This window comes from Erinaceus europaeus, chromosome 3 (genome assembly GCF_950295315.1).
Source record: "Erinaceus europaeus chromosome 3, mEriEur2.1, whole genome shotgun sequence".
In the NCBI taxonomy this organism is placed as follows: domain Eukaryota; kingdom Metazoa; phylum Chordata; class Mammalia; order Eulipotyphla; family Erinaceidae; genus Erinaceus; species Erinaceus europaeus.
Window position 1 is genome coordinate 184,048,623 of NC_080164.1, and position 22,065 is coordinate 184,070,687.

Genomic DNA, 22,065 nt, shown 5'->3' on the forward strand with positions numbered 1-22,065 from the left:
CCACCTTCCACCAACCATCCACCCTCCTCCTTCCTCCTTCCTCCCCTTCCTTCCTTCCTCCTTCCTCCTTCTCCTTCCTTCCTTCCTCCTTCCTCCTTCCTCCTTCCTCCTTCCTTCCTTCCTCCTTCCTCCTTCCTCCTTCCTTCCTTCCTTCCTCCTTCCACCTTCCTCCTTCCTTCCTTCCTCCCTTCCTCCTTCCTTCCTTCCTCCTTCCTTCCTTCCTTCCTCCTCCTTCCTCCTTCCTCCTTCTCCTTCCTTCTTCCTCCTTCCTCCTTCATCCTTCCTCCTTCCTCCTTCCTCCTCCTTCCTCCTTCCTCCTTCCTCCTTCCTCCTTCCTTCCTCCTTCCTCCTTCCTCCTTCCTCCCTCCACCCTCACCTCCCTCCTCCTCCTTCCTCCTTCCTCCTTCCTCTTCCTCCTTCCTTCCTCCTCCTTCTCCTTCCTCCTTCCTTCCTCCTTCCTTCCTCCTTCCTCCTTCCTCCTTCCTCCTTCCTTCCTTCCTACTTCCTTCCTCCTTCCTTCCTTCCTCCTTCCTTCCTTCCTTCCTTCCTCCTTCCTCCTTCCTCCTTCCTCCTTCCTTCCTCCTTCCTTCCTTCCTTCCTTCCTCCTTCCTCCTTCCTTCCTTCCTTCCTCCTTCCTTCCTCCTTCCCTCCTTCCTCCTTCCTCCTCCTCCCTCCTCCCTCCTCCTCCTTCCTCCTTCCTCCTTCCTCCTTCCTCCTTCCTCCTCCTTCCTTCCTTCCTCCTTCCTTCCTTCCTTCCTTCCTTCCTCCTTCCTCCTTCCTCCTTCCTTCCTTCCTCCTTCCTCCTTCCTCCTTCTCCTTCCTCCTTCCTTCCTTCCTCCTTCCTCCTTCCTCCTTCCTTCCTTCCTCCTTCCTCCTTCCTCCTTCCTTCCTTCCTCCTTCCTCCTTCCTTCCTTCCTCCTTCCTCCTTCCTCCTTCCTCCTTCCTTCCTTCCTCCTTCCTCCTTCCTTCCTCCTTCCTTCCTTCCTTCTTCCTTCCTTCCTCCTTCCTCCTTCCTCCTTCCTCCTTCCTTCCTTCCTCCTTCCTCCTTCCTCCTTCCTCCTTCCTTCCTTCCTCCTTCCTCCTTCCTCCTTCCTCCTTCCTTCCTTCCTCCTTTCCTCCTTCCTTCCTCCTTCCTTCCTTCCTCCTTCCTTCCTTCCTCCTTCCTTCCTTCCTTCCTCCTTCCTTCCTTCCTCCTTCCTCCTTCCTCCTTCCTTCCTTCCTCCTTCCTCCTTCCTCCTTCCTCCTTCCTTCCTTCCTCCTTCCTCCTTCCTCCTTCCTCCTTCCTTCCTTCCTCCTTCCTCCTTCCTCCTTCCTCCTTCCTCCCTTCCTCCTTCCTCCTTCCTCCTTCCTCCCTTCTTCCTTCTTCCTTCCTTCTTCCTTCCTTCCTCCTTCCTCCTTCCTTCCTTCTCCTTCCTTCCTTCCTCCTTCCTCCTTCCTCCTTCCTCCTTCCTCCTTCCTTCCTTCCTTCCTTCCTTCCTTCCTCCTTCCTCCTTCCTCCTTCCTCCTTCCTCCTTCCTCCTTCCTTCCTTCCTTCCTTCCTGCCTTCCTTCCTTCCTGCCTCCTGCCTCCTGCCTCCTGCCTCCTGCCTCCTGCCTCCTGCCTCCTGCCTCCTGCCTCCTGCCTCCTGCCTCCTGCCTCCTGCCTCCTGCCTCCTGCCTCCAGGGTCATTGCTGGGGCTCGGTACCTGCACTAGGAATCCACGGCTCCTGGAGGCCATTGTTTCCATTTTATTGGACAGAACAGAGAGAAATTGAGAGCGGAGGAGAGACAGAGAGGGAGAGAGGCAGAGACTCACCTGCAGCCCTGCTTCACCGCCTGTCAAGCTTCCCCTGCAGGGAGGAGCCGGGCTCCTTGTGCTTAGTACTGTGTGTGCTCAACCAGGTGCACCACCGCCCAGCCCCCTCTTTCTTTTTTTTTTATTGTCACCTGGATGCCACTTCAGGCTAATTATGTCAGGGAGAGAGACTCTCAGCACTGAAGCTGCAGCCCTCTCTCCCTCTCTCTCTCTCTCTCTCTCTCTCTCTCTCTCTCGTGGTGCCGGGAGCCCAGTCTGTGCCCTCAACCCTCCACAGACTCTCCCCAGCCCCGTCTCTCGCCTCCTCTGTCACCTGGCCTGTGTCGCCGTGGCTGTTAGCTTCTACTGAAATGACAGGGTTCTCCCAGCCCAGGTAGGACGTCACCAGGTGGGGGTCTGTCCATCCCAGGGACTGAACCACAGAGCTGTCCCAGGCCACCCCCCCATGGAGGCCTGGATCTCAACCCTGCACTTCTGTGTTAGTACTTTAAAAAAAAAAAAGGGAGGTTGGGTGGTAGCGCAGCAGGTTAAGCGCACGTGGCGCGAAGCGCAAGGACAGGCATAAGGATCCCGGTTCGAGCCCCCGGCTCCCCACCTGCAGGAGAGTCGCTTCACGGGCGGTGAAGCAGGTCTGCAGGTGTCTTTCTCTCCCCCTCTCTGTCTTCCCCTCCTCTCTCCATTTCTCTCTGTCCTAGCCAACAACGATGACAACAATACCAACAATAATAACTACAACAATAAAACAAGGGCAACAACAGGAAATAAAGAAATATATTTTTTAAATATTAAAAAAAAGAAAGAAAAAGGGGCTGGACAGTGGATCACCTGGTTAAGCATCCATGTCACCATGCACAAGGATCTGGGTTCGAACCCCTGCTCCACACCTGCAGGGGGGAAGCTAAATGAATGGCAAGGCAGGTCTGCCGGTGTCTGTCTTTCTCTCTCCCTCTCTATCTTCTCCTCCTCTCTCAATTTCTCTCTGTCATATCCAATAAAATGGAAAAGAAGGGGGAAAAGTGGGGCCTCCAGGAGCAGTGGGTTTGTAGTGCAGGCACCGAGCCCCAGCAATAACCCTGGAGGCAAAAAAAAGTTTTATTTCTTTAATCTTAAATTTGTTCCATTTGGGGAGATGGATGGTGGCGCACCCAGTTAGGCACACACATCACCAGGCACAAGGACCTGGGTTCAAGCCCCCACTCCCCACCTGCAGGGGGGTCACTTCATGAGCGGTGAAGCAGGACTGCAAGTGTCCATCTTTCTCTCTCCCTCTCTGTGTCCCTCTCCTCTCAATTCTCTTCTGTCTTATCTAATAAAATGGAAAAAATGGCCCCCAGAAGGGGTTGATTCATTATGCAGGCACTGAGCCCCAGAGATAACCCTGGTGGCAATAAAATTTAAAAAGTAAATAAAATTAAAAAGTAAAATACAGTGGTACTGGGATGAGTCAGAGCCTAGAGAAAATCTCCGGACACTCTCTTGCCGTGTGTGAGCTCACAGAAGAAGCTTTGTTTAGAGCGTCTCTGGAGTCTGGCAGGGAAGAGCCAAAAGCAGCCTTTGCGCCCGGAGTCCCACCACCACCGCCCCCCTCCCCGCAGAGCACGGCAAGAGGCCCCCCAGGGCCCGCCAGCAGCAGCCGGTGACGCTGCCCCCCAGCCTCCACCTGCAGGTCCTGACCTTTCCCGGCTGGAACTTCAGCGTCAACCACACAGAGCATCTGCAGTGCCTGCGCACAGGTGGGCTCCTCCCTGCCGCCACCCAGCTCTGAGTGCCGCCCCACGGCCACACCGTCCCCCAGGCTGACTCCAGTCCTGCTTGCAGCTGGCCCTGGGTTCCAGTCTCCCTCCCGCACGCCTGCTGTGCGGCCTGGGGCTGGTGTCTGTCCCCCTCTGAGCTCCGTTCTCCCTGTCTGAACACGAGGCCGAGGGAGGCCAAAGCGGGGACGCCCTGGGGACCTCGTGCTCAGGGGTCCCTGGCTCACGTCGCCGCCCGTGTCCCTCCAGGCCAGCGGGGACAGGTCAAGGCGGACCTGCGCCGTGTGCTGCTGCGTCTCCGACACCTGTATGAGGGGGAGGAGGACCCCGAGCTGTCTCAGCCGGTGACCGTGAACCTGAAGGTAAAGACCCCTGACCTCCCCACACAGGCCTCAGGCAGGAGCAGCCCAGAGCATTGGGAGCACCTGTGGCAGGACCCTGCTGGGGGCTCTGTCTCCTCAGGACCCATCCCCACAAGAGCAAAGCATTTCCCTGACCCTCCCTCCCTCCCTCCCTCCCTCCCTCCCTCCCTCCCTTCCTCCCTTCCTTCCTTCCTTCCTTTTTGTCTTTTTTGGAATCATTTTTGTTCTTTTTAGATTTTTTTCTTTTGCCTCCAGGGTTATCACTGGGGCTCGGTGCCTGCACCATGAATCCACTGCTCCTGGAGGCCATTTTTCCCCCTTTTGTTGCCCTTGTTGTTGTAGCCTTGTTGTCATTAGATTACTATTGTTGTTGATGATGTCGTCGTTGTTGGATAGGACAGAGAGAAATGGAGAGAGGAGGGGAAGACAGAGAGGGGGAGAGAAAGACAGACACCTGCAGACCTGCTTCACCACTTGTGAAGCGACTCCCCTGCAGGTGGGGAGCCCGGGGCTCGAACCAGGATCCTTACGCTGGTCCTTGCGCTTTGTGTCACCTGCGCTTAACCCGCTGCGCTACCGCCCAATTCCCTTTTTAGATTTTTTTTTAGCTTTATTTAATTTGATAGGACAGAAGAAAATGGAGAGGGGAAGGGGGATACAGAGGGAAAGACAGAGACATCTGCAGCCCTGCTTCCCCCTGTTGGTATGCATGAGACCCCTTCTGTTTCATTTGGTTTAAATCCCCCCTGCTTAACACTATTCTATTTACATAACCACTTCATTCTATTTACATAACCGCTGTTAACAAGCACCTCCCTCCAGGGCATTGGTTCAATCCCCACTGTTTCATGATATGTTTTTGCTCCACCCCCCTCCTTGTCACACCCTGATCCCCTCTTTGTCACACCCTGATTTTCACCAGTCACTTTTCTCTCCACCCTCTCTATGTCACATCCTGTTTCCACCCTACTTGAGAAGTATATATAAAGACAGCATTGTGAGTTTTAGAGTACTTTACCTTGAGTTCAGCTTAGCTCGGCTTAGATTGTGCTGCGTCCTGCATCAATAAAGAGATACTGTGTACAACCCAGCCATGAGTCCCTGGTCGTCTGTTACCTGCCCGTGAAGCCAGCCCGGCGAAAACAACCTAACCGGCGAAAACAACACCCCCACTGCAGGCAGGGAGCAGGGGCTCGAACCCGGGTCCTCACGCACTGCTCTACGTGAGCTGAACCGGGTGCACCACTGCCCGGCCCCTTGTGTCTTTTCTTTCCATTCTGCTTCTTTCCACCCCTCTTGTTATTACTTCCTTCCTCCTGCTGTTGTTCTGTCCTCTGCTGTTCCATCTTGCGGTGGGAGGTTGACTTGCTGGTCATGGCAGTCTGACCGCTTGCCAGAGCTTCCATTCCCATCTCCCCCCTTTCTATGGCGTCTCAGCCACCTCCCTTAGGTCCCGTCCGTGATGTCCCCGTCTCAACTGGTCTCAAGGATCCCTCTGACTTCTCCCTCGAGGGCCAGGGCCGGGTGGTGGCACACCGGGTTAAGCACACATATTACAGTGAACAAGGACCCAGGTTCAAGCCCCCGGTTCCCACCTGCAGGGGGAAAGCTTTGCTTTCAGAGTTATTTCCCATATGCTGAGTGTTTGTAGGGTGGGTGTTGTGCGCTCTGGACACACCTCCGGTTCCCTCAGCTTCCCCGGCCGTGCTGCCTTCTGCTCTCACGCGTGCTCATCAGAAAGCGTTTCAGCCGTGACAAAGGGATCGAGACTAGCTGAGGGTCCCGGCAGGTGGCCATGCGCTGCAGGGAAGGATGGAGTGGCCGTGTCTCTGCCAAGTCCATCTGGTCTCGTGAGTCTCTGGAGGCCACTGTCCCCCTTCCTGGTATTCTGCCTGGATTCAGAAGGGTCTGTCCATTGACACAAGAGTGTCAGGACCTACTATTTATTTCTTTTTCTTTTCTTCTATTTTTTTTTTTTTTTTTAGCCAGAGCCCTGCTCAGCTCTGGCTTACGGTGGTGAGGGGGATTGAACCTGGGACTTTGGAACCACGGCATGAGAGTCCTTTTGCATAACCATTATGCTGTCTTCCCCTGGCTGTCTTTCTTTTTAAATTTTTATTTATACAAAGGAAACACTGACAAAAAACATAGGATAAGAGGCGTACAACTCCACACAGTTCCCCCCACCAGATCTCCGTATCCCATCCTCTCCCCTGATAACTATCCTATTCTTGTGAAGTGACTCCCCTGCAGATGGGGAGCTGGGGGTTCGAACAAGGATCCTTATGCCGGTCCTTGCACTTTGCACCACGTGCGCTTAACCTGCTGCGCTACAGCCCGACGCCCGAGCTTCCCTATTCTCTATCCCTCTGGGAGCATGGACCCAGGGTCATTGTGGGTTGCAGAAGGTGGAAGGTCTGGCTTCTGTCATTGCTTCCCCGCTGAACATGGACGTTGACAGGTGGATCCATACTCCCAGCCTGTCTCTCTCTTTCCCTAGTAGGGGCAGGGCTCTGGGGAAGCGGGGCTCCAGGACACATTGGTGGGGTCGTCTGTCCAGGGAAGTGCAGTTGGCATCACGGTAGCATCTGGAACCTGGTGGCTGAAAAAAAGAGTTAACATACAGAGCCAAACAAATTGTTGCCTAATCATGACCCTAAAGGCTGGAATAGTGCAGATGAAGAGTCGGGGATCTCCTTTTTGTAGACAGCCAGTAGGCCTATTTTAGTCATATTCAAAGAGCCCGTGACTATACTAGTTTTTTTTTTCCTGAGCCTGACATCTGATATGCAGGTGGACCCAAGTTATTGTCTGGGGAGATGGTGTCATGGCTGGAAAAAGCATCAGAAAGCTGGATCAGGGAAGAGAGTAGCTCCCAAATATGGGAAAGGGGTATAAATACTGTTGGCTGTAAATCTTTCTTTCTTTCTTTCTTCTTTCCTCCAATGTTACCACTGGGGCTCAGTGCCGGGGTAGTTTTCTTCCATTTTATTGGACAGGACAGAGAGAATCTGAGAAAGGAGAGGAGACAGAGAGGGAGAGAGGCATGTGCAGGCCTGTTTCACTGCTTGTGAAGTGTCCCCCCTGCAGGTGGGGTTCCGGGGCTCGAACCCAGGTCCTCGTGCACTGTAATGTGTGCGCTGAGCAGAGCAGAGCAGAGCAGTAGTAGGAGCCAGAGGCCCGGTGGTGGCGCCCTGGTTAAGCGCACCTAACACTCACTACGAAGACCCTCGCAAGGCTGTGGATTTGAGCCCCACCCCCCGCGGGGGTGAACCCTGGTCCTCGCACATGGTGACATGTACACCCAGTTAGGTGGCCCGCCACCTGGCCGTGGCTCCCACTCTTGCTCTGCCTCTCCGTCTGCCTCCAGGCCTGACATCCACGTGGGCCTCTCTGGTCTCTCCCGGCCTATGTTCACTGTCACCTTCTCTCCTGGTGGAGCCACCACTGTGTCACAGTGTAGCTTCTCTGCTGGCCTCCAGTTCTCCTCAGGAAAGCTTATTCTCCCTTTTTTTATTATTATTTTTTTAATTTCCTTTTGTTGCCCTTGTTTTATTGTTGTTGCTGTTATTGATGTCGTTGTTGGATAGGACAGAGAGAAATGGAGAGAGGAGGGGAAGACAGAGAGGGGGAGAGAAAGACAGACACCTGCAGACCTGCTTCACCGCCTGTGAAGCAACTCCCCTGCAGGTGGGAAGCCAGGGGCTCAACCTGGGATCCTTCCTCAGGTCCTTGCGCTTTGCGCCACATGCGCTTGACCCACTGCGCTACCGCCCGACTGCCGGTCTAAGGCCTTTCTACTCTCCCCACGCTCATGTCACCTGTCCCCTCCATGTCCTCTCTGTCCAGTGCGCACGACAGGTTCCCGCCTGGACAGACAGACACTGGGGGTGGTGGTGGATGAGGCTGGATGGGAGGGTGGACAGCTAGATACATAGGTGGGGGGACGAGTATGCACCAGGGAGGGAGCCAGGAAGGAAGGGAGGGAGGGAGGAATAAGGAAGACATGAACGGCCTCCTTCTCCCGTGCGTGCGAGGACTGAAGCCAGGGTGTGGCTTCGCAGATGCTCCCTGAGCCCAGGTGTCCTGGGGAGACACCCCCACCACGATGTGAGGTTCAGAGAGGCAGTGTCCCCTGCACCCCGCTGCCCCCAGAGAAGAGCAGAAGCAGATGCTCAGGCCAGTGGGAGCCTGGGGGCCACCGCAGCCTGCAGGCAGCCCAGCACCCATGGGTGCGGGGGAGCACGGGGGGGGGGGGGGGGGGCGGGGTCTCGGGGACCTGTGCCAGACAGACCACCTCTGCCCCCCAGGCAGAACCAGCCCGCCCCCACCGTCACCCGGAGACACCACCGTCACCATCCACCCCAAGGAAATCCGCACCTTCTTCGTCCACTTCCAGAAGCCCTGAGCCGGCCAGCCTGTGGTCCCCGTGTAGGACAGGAGGGAGGGGACCCCAGAGCTGGGGGTGCGGGAGGGGGGCTCCGCAGATGGAATAAAGCTCCTTGTCACGTGCCCAGCCTCTCCTTGTCGGCCTCTCCTGTGCCTGCGGACACCCCCTCGCTCCACCCCGCTCCCCTGCAAGGCCGGTGACACAGAGTCCCCCGGCTGCACCCCTGGTCAGGGAGGAGCCCGGAGCCTCTTGGAACGAGCGAGGCCGAGCTGGGGCTCCGTCCCGCGTGCCTGCTCTGCCCATGGACCCCCTTCTACTGCGGAAATAAAGGCGCCCCGGCAGGTGAAGCCTGTCCCGAGGGAGCTCAAACCCACACGAAGCCTGTCCTCAGTAGCCCTATCACAGCCACCAAAGGCAAAGGCGGGCTGGGAGAGACAGCTCAGCTGGGAGAGCGCACACCTTGGTGCTGGAGGCCCCCAGGCTTGGTCCCAGCTCCACCACACGGGAGCAACATGGACAGTGGTGCCCTGCTGTGCTGTCTCCCTTCCTCCCCCAGATAGAGACAGAGGCGGAGACACACAGGGCTCTCTCTCTCTCAGATAGAAACAGAGAGGCTTGGGGGTCGGGCAGTAGCGCAGCGGGTTAAGCGCAGGTGGCGCAAAGCACAAGGACCGGCAGAAGGATCCCGGTTCAAGCCCCTGGCTCCCCACCTGCAGGGGAGTCGCTTCACGGGCGGTGAAGCAGGTCTGTGTTGGGACTATGTGTAAGCCTGATAGAGCTTAGGGAGAACCACCCCCGTCCCTGGATGGAGGTCTGAGAAGATAACCTCTTGGTGAGTCTCTCTCAACCGAGGTGAACATAAGGGGGGAAACTCAGACTTGGTTCTTTCCTTCTTGACTCTCAGGCCCACAGAAACCCCAATACTTCTCTCCATTAACTGCAGGCCACATGGCCGCAGATTCATTCATTCAAAGTCACCTTCTGATCACAGAAGAGCACACCTTATCACACACTTCATCACACACCTCAGACCCCAGACAAGAGAAATTCCAAACTCTATGGCCTTTTGATATCCATCTTCTCTCTGTCTCACCCTACGGGTTTAACCCCTAACCTTCTCTCAAATACCTTTGGGTAATTAAGTTGCTTGCGTCATGGAGAATAACTGTCTTGTATCTCATCAATTCCTGACATACCAACCCCCTACCCTAGGGGCATGCTGACTGTTAAGAAACCTGTAATTTCTGTCATATTTCAACAATAATTACCTCCGTTGCTTTTCTATTTAACTCATGTCCACTTTACTAATAAATGGATTCTTGGATTCTAGGCATGCTAAGAGTCGCCTGGTGTCTTTTACTTCGTGTCACCCCTGTCATGAGCGAAAAAGAACCAGCCCGTTGCCTTTCCCCTGGAGACCACCCCGCCAGAGAGAGATACCCCGAAAGGTCTGCAGGTGTCTATTTGTCTCTCCCCCTCTCTGTCTTCCCCTCCTCTCCCCATTTCTCTCTGTCCTAACAACGACATCAACAACAACAACAATAATAACTACAACAATGAAACAACAAGGCCAACAAAGGGGAAAAATGGCCTCCAGGAGCAGTGGATTCGTGGTCCAGGCACCGAGCCCCAGCAACAGCCCTGGAAGCAAAAGAAAAAGGAGGAGGAGGAGGAGGAGGAGGAGGAGGAGGAGGAGGAGAAAGAGAAGGAGAAAAAGAAGAAAGAAAGAAAGAAAGAAAGAAAGAAAGAAAGAAAGAAAGAAAAAGAAAAAGAGAAACAGAGAGGCTGGGTGGGCCAGGCAGTGATGCACCCAATTAGACGAACATAGTACAACGCGCAAGGACACAGGTGACGACCCGGGTTCAAGCCCCTGGCTCCCCACCTGCAGATGGCTTCCCCACAGGCGGTGAAGCAGGTCTGCAGGTGTCTGTCTGTCTTTCTCTCCCCCTCTCTGTCTTCCCCTCCTCTCTCCATTTCTCTGTCCTGTCCAATAACACAGGAAAAAATGGCCGAATGTCAGACATGCCTTTTCAACGTTGCTACTTGTAACGTCCTGGGCTCTTTGCGCAATGATCACAAATAGATAGTGAAATGGAGGGTGCAGGGGAGACAGCATCATGGTTCTGCAAAGGGACTCTCATGCCTGAGGCTCCAAAGTCCCATGTTCAATCCCCCGCACCACCATCAGCCAGAGCTGTGCTCTGGTTTAAAAAATTTAAAAAATGGTGAGATGGATGGGAAGTAAAGCTGTTGTGGCCCCAAAGGGCAAAGCAGTGGCTACAGCGCTGGGCTGAGAAGCGTGAGGTCCTGAGTTCAACCCCCAGCGTGGCCACAGTGGTGCTTGGTTCTCTCTCATTTCCAATCTCTCAAGAAAGAAAGGAAAAAAAACAGGAGAGAGAGGAAGGCAGGCAGGCAGGCAGGCAGGCAGGAAGAGACAGCGCGCTGCTTGGCCGTGTACATGACGCGGGTTTGAGCCCAGTCCCCACGGCATTGAGGGAGCCTTGCTGCTATGGACTCTGTCTCTGTCCCCCTTTATAAGGTTCCTCTATTTTACTTTATTTATTTATTGGACAGAGACAGAGAAAAACTGAGAGGAGGAGGGAGACAGAGAGACGCCTGCAGCCCTGCTTCACCACTTGTGCAACTTCCTCCCTGCAGGTGGGGGACAGGGGCTTGAACCCCGGTCCTTGTGCACTGTGGCGTGTGGGCTCACCCAGGTGCGTCACCACTTGGCGCACTTTCTCCCCCCTCCCCCCAACCCCCACCCCCCCACCCCCCCACCCCCGCTGTCTCTGTCCTGAAAAAGAAAGGAAGTTAGCCCAGAGCAGGGAGGTCCAACGAAACAAAAACAGTCAGAAACAATGAAAGGGAGGACAAGAGGCCGTCATGTTGGGGGTGTCAGAACGAAGCCCTCTCCCCCTCCTGTCACCTGGGGCCCTGACCCTGGTCTCTCCCTCCCACCAGCACAAGCTCGGCCCTGGGTTCTAGCGTTCCCTCTGGCTGCTCAGGTCTCTGGAGGCCCTGGGAGAGATGGAGGGAGCAGGCAGCCTGGGGAGTGGTGGGGTGTGCCTCCCTGCGGCTTACTGGGGCCTGGTCTGTGTGCAGAAGACAGGAAGCACACACACACACACGCACACACACGCACACGTGTGCACACGCACACGTGTGCACACACACATGCAGCTCCACTGGCCGCCAACCTACGTGCCTGCCAAGGCTTGGCCGGGTTGTGTCACACCCACTCGCTGTCAAAAGACATCAGGACTTTACAGAGTAAATGTGGGAGTCGCGGGTGGTGCTCGCTGAGAGGAGAGGAGAGGAGGGAGGCGGGGGAACTCCTCTCTCCAGGGCGTAGGGAACAACCCAGGGCTTCTGGACCTCTGGGCCAAGGTCAGCCGCGCACTCAGTCACCAAACAGACGCCATGACCCGGGAAGGGCTGCAGGCAGACGTGGCCCCTGGCATGGCGGTGAGGCTTCATACAGGCGCGCGGGGGACGTTTCAGACCTACTCTGCAAATACATTTATGAGCCAGGTGGGGGCGCCCAGCTGAGGACACGTTCCCAGGCACAAGGACCCGGGTTCAAGGCCCTGGTCCCCACCTGCAGGGGGGAAGCTTCACGGGCGATGAAGCAGGGCTGCAGGTGTCTGTCTCTCTCCCTCTCTAACTCCCCCTCCCTTCTCAGTCTTTCTGTTCTGTCAATGAAATAGACAGAAATGGGGGAAATAGCTGCTAGGAGTGGCGATTTGTTTAATGTCTTATTTATTTATTAATGAGAAACATAGGAGGAGAGAGAGAACCAGGCTTCACCCTGGCGTATGTGCTGCTGGGGATTGAACTCAGGACCTCAAGCTCGAGAGTCTGAAGCCCTATGCACTGCGCCACCTCCGGGACCACAGGAATGCTGCTGTGTGATGCCGGGACCAAGCCTCCTCAACAGTCCGGGTGCCATATCTATCGAGACGAGCTTTATTGTTACTGTTTTGGGATGCACTGGATCGACCTTCTCGTGGTGCATCCCGTGAGTCCCCATTCATTGGGGAAGCTGATGATCCTTCCTGGCCGACTGAATCCCCATGGATCCCAGTCACTTTCAAAGCCAGCAACAAGCAGCTCCTGCCAGCTTTCAACCTGACCTGTTGACTGGCTACGGAAGCAGGGCAGACGCTGGAAGAAGAAGTTATTGTTCCTACCAGAGTCCTGCTGAGCTCTGGCTGAGGGCGGTGCTGGGGGTTGAACCTGGGCAGTGGGGCACCGGGTTAAGCTCACAGCATGAAGGGCGAGGACCCACTCGAGGATCCCACAGGCAAGAGGGTGGCTTCACAAGTGATGAAGCAGGTGTCTGTCTTTCTCTCCCCCTCTGCCTTTCCCTCCTCTTTTCATTTCTCTCTGTCTTATACCATAAAAAATAATAATAATTTTAAAATGGAGAGAGAAAAATGGCCACCGGGAGCAGTGGATTCACAGTGCAGGCTCTGAGGCTTCGGGCGGAGACAGTCTTTCGCAGAACCAAGACAGACGCCTGCGGACCTGCTGCACCGCCTGGGAAGCGACGCCCCTGCAGGTGGGGAGCCGGGACTCGAACCCGGGATCCTGACGCCGGTCCTTGTGCTTTGTACCACCTGCGCTGAACCCGCTGCACCACCGCCCGGCTCCCTCATCTTGACTATTAATCGAGTTTCCTTAACAGAACCGCAAAGTGTTCCGAGCAAACAGACCCCCACTTCCAAAGAATCCCACCCGGAGCTCAGAGAAGAGCGGAGCTGCCCCCTGTGGCAAGGAAGGAGGGAAGGAAGGAAGGAAGGAAGGAAGGAGGGAGGGAGGGAGGGAGGGAGGAAGGAAGGAAGGAAGGAAGGGGAAAGGGAAAAAAGAAAGGGAAGGAAAGGAAAAGAAAAGAAGGGAGTCGTCGATGGCGCAGCGGGTTAAGCGCACGTGGCGCAAAGCGCAAGGACCGGCGTCAGGATCCCGGTTCGAGCCCCCGGCTCCCCACCTGCAGGGGAGTCGCTTCACGGGCGGTGAAGCAGGTCTGCAGGTGTCTGTCTTTCTCTCCCCCTCTGTCTGTCTTCCCCTCCTCTCTCCATGTCTCTGTGTCCTGTCCAACAATGAACAGCATCAACAACGGTAATAATAATGACCACAACGAGGCTACAACAACAAGGGCAACAAAGAGGGGGAATAAATGGCCTCCGGGAGCGGTGGATTCATGGGTTGCAGGCACCGAGCCCAGCAATAACCCCGGAGGAAAATAGATAAATAAAACGAGTGGCAGTCCGCGGTGGCGCAGCGGGTGAAGCGCAGGGACCGGCGTCAGGATCCCGGTTCGAGCCCCCGGCTCCCCAGCTGCAGGGGGAGTCGCTTCCCAGGCGGTGAAGCAGGACTGCAGGTGTCTGTCTGTCTCTCCCCCTCTCTGTCTGTCTTCCCCTCCTCTCTCCATTTCTCTCTGTCCTATCCAACAACGACATCAATAACAACAACAATAAAACAACAAGGACAACAAAAGAGAAAATAAATTAAAAAATAAATATTAAAAAAATTAAAATAAAACACTGCTTAAACAAAGAGAGAAAAGGGAAAGGGATCAAAACAAGTGGTTAAGAGCTTAGTGCAGTGGTCTGGGAGGGGGAGCAGTGGATAAGGCATTGGACAATCAGGCATGAGGTCTCGAGTCCAATCCCTGGCAGGATATGTACTATTTCTCATTAATAAATAAAATCTTAAAAAAAAAAAATTGAAGCGCAGGGACCGGCCTAAGGATCCCAGTTCGAGCCCCCGGCTCCCCACCTGCAGGGGAGTCGCTTCCCAGGCGGTGAAGCAGGTCTGCAGGTGTCTGTCTTTCTCTCCCCCTCTCTGTCTGTCTTCCCCTCCTCTCTCCATGTCTCTCTGTCCTACCCAACAACAACGACATCAATAACAACAATAAAACAAGGGCAACAAAAGGGAATAAATAAATGAATATTTAAAAAAAAAAAAAAAAAAAGGTGTGTCGACACAGCAGCACCATGTGTAACAGCCCAAAACCGGGAAGCCACCGGGTGTCCAAGCACCGAGGATGGGCTGAGAAATCTGTGGTCGCGACACACAGTGGAATACTACACAGCTGTGAAGAATGGTGGGGTCGCCTTCTTCCCCTCCTCTTGGATGGAGCCCGAAGGACCCCCGTGAGGTGACACCAGCCAGAAAGAGAAGGATGGAGAGAGAGGAGGATGAAGAGAGAGGAGGATGGAGGAGGACGGGACGGTCTCGTCCAGGGCGGGCAGGAGCGAGCGGACAGACACATCAGATCCGAAGGGGGATCCGCGAGCCGGCACAACGTGGAAACATGGACTGGGTCTGCGGCGGGCCGCCGAAGCCAAGGACTCCGGGCCTTCAGACTGGACGTGGCGGGGACGGGGTCCCTTGGCGCCAGCGCTGGGCCGCGCGGGCAGCCGAGGACCCCCGGCCAGAGGGGTCGCGCGGAGGCCGGGCCGCAAAGGGCTGGGGGCGGGGGCGGGACGCCGCCGTGCGGGGCGTGCGCGTGCGCGACGTGGGCAGAGCGCGGCGCCGCCCTCTGATGACGTACGGCGTGCGCGCGCGCCTCTACGCGGCGGAGCTCCGCCCACCGACGACTTCCCGCGAGGGTGCGCGCGCGCGGCCTCGGAGGCGCGAGGCTCCGCCCGCTGATGACGTCCGTGCGCGCGCCTCGGCGGAGCGGGGCGACGCCCTCTGATGACGTCCGCGCGCGCTGGGTTTCTGCGGCGCTCGCGAGCGCCGCCCGCGGCTGACCTAAACGCGCGTGCGCGCAGCCTCGGCGGAAGGAGCGGCACCGCCCACTAACCACGTCCGCGCACGCGCGCGCCGGGTCTCCGCCGACCTGGGCGCCGCCCGCCGATGACGTCCTCGCGCGCGAGACCGTCGCGCCGCACGGCCGCGTCGTAAAAGGGGCCGCGCCGGCCGGGGCGCCGCTCGACGGCAGCGTCGCCATTTTGTCGGCCGCCTCCCCGCCCGGCGGTCGCGTCCGCGCCTCCGCCGCCCCCGCCGCCCCCGCCGCCCCCGCCGCCGCCGCCGCCGCCGCCGCCTCTCGCAGCCAGCGGGTCGGGCGCGGGCCCGGAGGCGCGGCCATGCGGCCGGTGGACGCGGAGCAGCCGGCCGAGCCCGAGGAGGTGGAGGAGCTGCGGCCCGAGGAGGACTTCGAGCAGTTCCTGCTGCCCGTCATCCGCGAGATGCGCGCCGACATCGCGGCGCTGGCCGGGCCGCGCGCCCGCGGGAAGCTGTGGGCCGTGGAGCACGTGCTGCTGCGGCTGCAGACGCAGGTGGACGCGTCCGAGGGCAGCGCGCTCAACCACCTGCCCGCCGCCGCCCCCGCGCCCCGGCCGCCCGCCGACGACGACAAGGCGCGGGAGGCCGCCCGCATGGCGGAGATGCTGGTGCAGCTGGTGCGGCGGCTGGAGAAGGGCGGCCCGGCCTGAGGTGCGCGGGGCGCGCGCGGGGGACCGGGGGACCGGGGGCGGCTCCCGGGCGGGGCGGGGACGGGGACGGGACGGGACGGGACGGGGACAGACGCCGTGTGGACGCCGCCCGCAGGTCCGGAGAAGCCGCCCCGCACGGACGCCGCCGGACCCGGAGGACGGACGGCCGGACGGACAGACGCACGCACGCACGCACGCACGCGCGGCCCCCGCCGCCCCCGCCCGTGTCGCCGCGCTAATTATTAAATGTCGTGGCTCGCTCTCGGCCGGCCTCCGTCGCTGGGGGGCTGCTCGCCGTCGCCCGTCGCCCGTCCCGGGTTCGAGCCCCGCTCCCCGTCGCGTCGGCGGAGGCACCGGCCCCCGGACGACGGGACTCGGGTTCGAGAGCGGCCGTGCGCCCGCGCTGCTGCCCGGTGAGCGGACTCGGGTTCGAGTCCCCGGGGCCCCTGGGCGGGAGGCGAGGGCGGGGCTGTCGGCGCACCTCGGGCGGATAGACGGTAATAATAACAACGGTGATAATAGCGCGGGGTCCGCCGCCTGCGTCTCGGGCGGATAGACGGTAATAACAACAGTAATAATAGCGCGGGGTCCGCCGCCTGCGTCTCGGGCGGATAGACGGTAATAATAACAACAGTAATAATAGCGCGGGGTCCGCCGCCTGGGTCTCGGGCGGATAGACGGTAATAATAACAACGGTAATAATAGCGCGGGCTCTGCCGCCTGCGTCTCGGGCGGATAGACGGTAATAATAACGGTAATAATAGCGCGGGCTCTGCCGCCTGCGTCTCGGGCGGATAGACGGTAATAATAACGGTAATAATAGCGCGGGCTCTGCCGCCTGCGTCTCGGGCGGGTAGACGGTAATAATAACGGTAATAATAGCGCGGGCTCTGCGAGCAGACTCGGGCCTGAGGCAAGTAAACAGTAATAGTAACAATAATAACGCGGGGTCCGCAGCCCGGACCGCGCCGGCTGCGGGGTTAGCGCACTTGGGGCGCCGCGGGAGGACCCGGGTTCGAGCCCCCGGCTCCCCGCCTGCAGGGGGGTCGCTTCCCAGGCGGTGAAGCAGGTCTGCGGGTGTCTGTCCGTCCGTCTCCCGTCCTCTGCACAGAACAAGGCAGCAAAGGGAGGTACTAATAACGGCCGCCGGAGACCCGCCGCGCACAGCCCTCAGCCCTCCCGGGCGCTGACGCGGGCGCGAACCCGGGAACCCGGAAAGCAGGCGGCGAGGATGCCCCGCGGGCCGCGCCTGCGCAGAGCGAGCAGCAAGGGGCGGGGGCGGCCAGGTCATCGCTGGGCTCGGCGCCCGCGCTGCGGAGCCACGGCTGGAGGACGCGGCCCGTTTTGTTGCCGTATTATTACTGCCGGACAGGCCAGAGGAACGGCGGGAAGCGGGTGGGGACCCGGGGCTCGAACCGGGATCCTCCCGCGGTCCTGCGCTCCGCGCCACCCGCGCTGGCCCCCGGCCCCCCACGCGCGCACTTTGTCTTCTTGGCTCGAGGCGGGCGCCGCGGCCCTGGCCTCCCCCCAACGCCCCACGCTGGGGCTCGAACCCGAGTCACCCGACTGCACGCCGTGCCGGGGCCTCCGGGGCTCTCGTCGGGGCCGCCCCGCTTGTGGATGATGTCACGGCGTTCGGGGACCCGGGTTCAAGCCCCTGGTGCCCACCCGCAGAGGGAGGCGTCGCTAGCTCCTTCTAGCCTCTCAGTCCGTGTGTCCGATAGCAAGTAAGTGGAGTACGGTTTAACGACTTACTGACCTTACAGAGGGGGAGAGGGGAGAGAGACCCCTGCGGCCTTGTGCGCCGTCACCGCCCGAAAGCGGGAAGGTGGAGTCACACAGGCACTGAGCCCCAGCGGTGAACCCTGACGCAGAAATAACCGTGGGGAGCCGGCCGGGTTCAGCGCAGGGGGCGCAAAGCCTTAATGGACCGGCGTCAGGATCCCGGTTCGAGCCCCGGCCCCCCGCCTGCAGGGGAGTCGCTTCCCAGGCGGTGAAGCGGGTCTGCAGGTGTCTGTCTTCCCCTCCTCCTCCTCTCCATTTCTCTCTGGCCTAACGACCACAACAATAAAAATAATGGCAACAAAAGGGAATGAATACTGTAAAAAAAATAACAATAACGATTCAAAAACACCTAAATAAACAAGGGCCCAGCAGCCGTTGTGGGGGAGCTGACTGGCGAGTCTCAGGGGCCTCCTCCCGGCCCCTCCCTCGCAGCCTAGTGCTGGAGGGTCTCTGGCCCCAGTGAGCGGGGCGACGAGACTCGGCGTCTGGGCCTGAGCTGGGGGGGCAGCTGTCCCGGCCGGCCTCCGTGGCCTCCCCAGGCCTGAGCTGACTGACGCGGGAGTCGGGGGGGCAGGACCTGCGGCCCCCCGGCCCCCCACCCCACCCGGTGCACACACCCAGAGGGCCAGTCATTCGTCACTCACTCAGCAAACACCCGCCCAGCACCCTGGTCCACAGGCCGCACCGGGACAGGGGACACGGCGGCGGGGAAGGCAGAGGCGCCAGGCGGCTCTGCTCCATCTCCATCTCTGTGTCTCTCTCACCCTCTAAATGAAGGAATGAAAAGTGCACAGGGGAGTTAGGGTTGCGGACAAGCTGGGGAGACAGCGGAGGGTCTGCAGAAGCCCCTCCCGCCCGAGGCTCTGAGGCCCCGGGTTCCGTCCCGCTGGGCTGACTCTGACTCACTCTGAGTCTCCCTCCCTCCTTACAGATAGCATCATGAGTAAATCAGATCGATTCTTTAAACGCAGCTGCGGCCAGGAAGGCGGGCAGGGCAGGGCAGGGCAGGGCAGGGCAGGCCCAGCAGCCGCCCTCTGTCAACAGCAGGCTGAGCCCTCAAAAGCTGGCGGAGGGAGGCCCGAGGACGGCAGGATGACGGAGCTGGAGGCGGCCACGGGCATCGTCATCGGCGGGTTTGGCCGCTACGCCGGCTCCCAGGGCGGCCGGCAGAGGCAGAACCTGAGCCGGGGGCGCTGCTGGAGCGGGAGCTGCCCGGCTTCCTGCAGGTGGGGGCTGCAGGCGGGTAGAGGGTGGCACGGGGGAGGACAACCCGGGAGCTGGGGGCAGAACCACACCCCGCGTGCCCGCCGCCCCTCCGACTCAGGGCCTGGGGCTCCCGGACCCCCTGCAGGCCAGGTGAGGGAGACCCAGAGGTCTGCACAGAGCAGACCGAGTGCCGGCTCGGCCGGTGTGCAGGGTGCTGGTGGGGGCCCATCCCGGCATCGGCACCGCAGGGTGGGCGGGCGGGCGGGCAGGGCTCCTGGTGCAGCCTTGACGGGCTGGGCTGACGACCCGATTCCGTGCCTGATGCAGAGGCCAGAGCCGAGTGTCCGGGCCTCTCAGCCTCCCTCTGAAAGACTGATTTGGGGGGCCAGGTGGCAGGGCACCCAGCTAAGTGCATTCATCACCAGGCACAAGGACCCAGGTTCAAGCCCCCACTCCCCCACCTGCAGGGGAATGGTGATCAGGTCTGCAGGTGTCTCTCTTCCTCTCTCTGACCTATCAAGCAGAAAGAAAGGAAGGGAAATAGTGGCCAGGGGCAGTAGGCTCCTAGTGCCGGCACCAAGCCCCGGGCATGACCCTGTGGCAGTGATGCTTAGTTTGCAGCCTGTGTGTGTGTGTGTGTGAGAGAGAGAGATTTTCACAGGGGACAGACGGCAGAGCACCACTCTGCACAAGGGGCGCCGGGGCGAGAGTCCGTCACTAATCTTAAACTCACACTGCCCCACGTCCCCTTTCAGACGGAAAAGCGCCGCAGACTCTGCCCGGCGCCCCAGAAACCGCAGAAGGGTTCACACGACCCTGCTGCCCCCTCGGGCACAAGGACAGAGGCCGACCCAGCCCAGGGAGGAGCCCACCGCGCCACTGCCAGGGCTGGGCTCCCCAGCACAGTCTTCCTTTCCTTCCTTCCTTCCTTTGCTTCTCTTTTTCGTGGCCACCAGGGTCATCGCTGGGGCTCAGTTGCGGCCCGAGGAATCCACCACTCTGACTTTCCCCCACCCCCACTTTATTCGGACAGACAGAAAAGAAACGGAAGGGGCGGAGGACAAAGGGAGACAGACGCACCTACAGCCCTGCTGCACCGCTCACAGGGGAAGCTCAGCCCCTGCAGGTGGGGGCCGGGGCTCGAACCTGGGTCTCGGCACCACCCACCCCTTGACTGAGCCCGCCCTGCCTTTCACGGCGCCTCCCCTGGCGGGACTCAAACCCAGCGCAGGACCGTGGCAGGCGGGGCGGGGGCTCTGCTGACCCCGCCTCGTGCCCAGAGCTGAAGGACAGGAGGCGACGACAAGCTGCTTGAGGGGCGGACTTGAGCGAGGTCGCGTGTTGGCTCCCAGCAGGCGGTGCAGGGCTGGCGGCTGTGCTCGGACCCGGGCCCGCACTGCCCCGCACCGCCCCGCCCCGCCCCGCCCCGCAGAGTGATGCTGCGGTTCTCTCTCGCCTGCAGTCCTCCTAAGTCACTAAGTCTCACGGACAGACCAGCAAAGGCGCTGGCACGGTGGCTCACCCGGACAGAGTGCTGCCGGCGGCCTGCAGGCGGGGAGCCGGGCTCGCACCCGGATCCTGACCCGGCCCTGCGCCCGGCCCGGCTCTACCTGTCTCCGCTCCGAAACCCGACTCTCACGCCTGAGGCTCGGCAAGTCCCAGGTTCGATCCCCTGCACCACCGTGAGCCAGAGCTGAACGGTGCTCTGGGGGAAAAAAATTTAATCCATCAGATGGCAGTCGGGCGGCGGCGCCAAGCGCAGGGACCGGCGTCAGGGTCCCGGTTCGAGCCCCCGGCTCCCCAGGCGGTGAAGCAGGTCTGCAGGCGTCTGTCTGTCTCTCCCCCTCTCTGTCTTCCCCTCCTCTCTCCATGTCTCTCTGTCCTGTCCGACAACAATGACAGCAATGACCACAACGATGTTAAACAACAAGGGCAACAAAAGGAAATAAATATTAAAAAAAGTAATAATAACCACAACAACGATACAAGACAACAAGGGCAACAAACGGGAAAATAAGTAAAAGTTAATGAACTTCCCTGCACAAAGCCCGGGGCGGGGACCCCTCTCCGCTCCCTGCCCGCCCTGCCCGGGTCGGCACCGGGGGCAGCACGATGGCTCTGCAGGGACGCCCAGGCTCGATCCCCAGCACCGCAAACAGATAAACACGGGGACAGCAAGTTTAAAGGAGGAGTTGAAAGGGTAAAAGAAGTGCGGGCCCCGCCCCCGCCCCCACGAGGAAACTTCCGGCGAGCAGACACCCCACCCCCACCCCCGGGTCACGCGGGCAGGAGGAGGCGCGGCGCCCGGACCCTGCGGCGGCGGCGGCGGCGGCGCGGAGAGCGCATGCGCGGGGAGACGGGACGCGCGGAAGGAAACTGCGAGCTCGCGGGCCGGAAGTCGGGTTGCGTGCCGTGCGTGCGCCCGCCCCCACGGACCGGAAGCGAACCCGGGAAAGCGGAAGCGGGGCCGCAGCCCGGCGGACGGCCGTCATGGAGGGTCTCCCGGCGGAGGAGGGCGAGTCCCCGGCCGCCGCGTGGAGTGGGGACAGCGGCCGCGTGTCGCAGAGCCACAGCAGCGCCTCGGGGCCGTGGGAGGACGAGCCTGCGGACCCGGGCGGAGACCTGCCGCTGCTGCGCCGCGCCGCCGCGGGCCTGGCCGCCGCCCTGCTGCCCGGAGCCGGGGCGGGAGCCGGAGCGGGAGCCGGGGCGGGGGCGCGGCCCGAGGTGGCGGCGCTGGACGCGGGGCTGGACGAGCTGCTGGCGCGCGTGGACGAGTTCGTGGGGCTGCTGGACCTGCTGCGCGGGGACTCGGCGGCCGCCGTCCGGGAGGCCGTGCCCCGCATCCAGGCGCGCGCGGCCGCCATGCGCCGGGTGTTCGGCCGCGTGGACCGGCTGGAGGCCTTCGTGCGCCTGGTGGCGGCGGGCGTGGCGCGCCTGGAGGAGCAGGTGGCCCGCGCCGAGGCCGAGCTGGGCGCGTCCCCCGGCGGCGCGCTGCGGCGGCTGCTGCACTCGGTCGGCGTGGCCGCCCTCTTCCCCCGCGCCGCGCCCCCGCCGCCCCCGCCCCCGCCAGCGCCGCGCTACCGGCCCCCCGACCTCTTCCGCGCCGACGACCACTTCCCCGGGGCCGGCGACGAGCCGCAGGGCTGAGCCCAGCCTCACCCGCAGGAGACCCCCGACTCCGGGGTCGGAGCCACACCCGCGGGAGACACCCCCCCAGACTCCCGGGGATCGGAGCCTCCGTGACATCCGCGGGGAAGCCCGTCGGGGCCACCGGCCGAGCCACACCCGCGGGAGACACCCCCCCAGACCCCCGACCCCGGGGTCGGAGCCT

At 60.3% G+C, this 22,065-nt stretch overlaps 3 protein-coding genes across 5 annotated transcripts in view; all 3 read left to right on the forward strand.

Annotated features, from left to right (window-relative positions):
• MAN2B2 (mannosidase alpha class 2B member 2) overlaps positions 1 to 8,316 on the forward strand; it is a 9,715-nt gene extending 1,399 nt beyond the window's left edge. The window contains exons 2-6 of the mRNA XM_060188471.1: positions 3,391 to 3,528; positions 3,796 to 3,912; positions 4,723 to 4,739; positions 8,064 to 8,140; positions 8,223 to 8,316. Coding sequence (XP_060044454.1) covers positions 3,391 to 3,528; positions 3,796 to 3,912; positions 4,723 to 4,739; positions 8,064 to 8,140; positions 8,223 to 8,316 — 443 coding nt within the window. The remainder of the gene's footprint in view (positions 1 to 3,390; positions 3,529 to 3,795; positions 3,913 to 4,722; positions 4,740 to 8,063; positions 8,141 to 8,222) is intronic.
• Positions 8,317 to 15,255: 6,939 nt separating this feature from the next.
• Positions 15,256 to 22,065, forward strand: part of MRFAP1 (Morf4 family associated protein 1) — a 240,426-nt gene continuing 233,616 nt past the window's right edge. For 2 of the 3 annotated variants that reach the window (XM_060188567.1, XM_060188566.1), the window contains exon 1: positions 15,256 to 15,744. In XM_060188567.1, coding sequence (XP_060044550.1) covers positions 15,396 to 15,743 — 348 coding nt within the window. In that variant the 5' untranslated portion in view covers positions 15,256 to 15,395 and the 3' untranslated portion in view covers position 15,744. Of the gene's footprint in view, positions 15,745 to 15,858; positions 16,005 to 22,065 lie in introns of those variants that run through there. The other variant, XM_060188565.1, reaches the window with a different exon arrangement.
• BLOC1S4 (biogenesis of lysosomal organelles complex 1 subunit 4) lies at positions 18,621 to 22,041 on the forward strand. The gene is made up of 3 exons (XM_060188472.1): positions 18,621 to 18,754; positions 19,490 to 19,565; positions 21,024 to 22,041. The coding sequence occupies exons 1-3, from the start codon at positions 18,621 to 18,623 to the stop codon at positions 21,879 to 21,881; spliced, it is 1,068 nt and encodes a 355-aa protein (XP_060044455.1). The 3' UTR covers positions 21,882 to 22,041.

Coding starts and splice junctions, on each gene's coding strand:
- BLOC1S4 (XM_060188472.1), top strand. CDS start 18,621: ATGACGGAGCTGGAGGCGGCCACGGGCATCGTCATCGGCGGGTTTGGC. Junction 18,755..19,489: donor AGCTGCCCGGCTTCCTGCAG/GTGGGGGCTGCA, acceptor GTCCCCTTTCAG/ACGGAAAAGCGCCGCAGACT. Junction 19,566..21,023: donor CGACCCTGCTGCCCCCTCGG/GCACAAGGACAG, acceptor TCACGCGGGCAG/GAGGAGGCGCGGCGCCCGGA.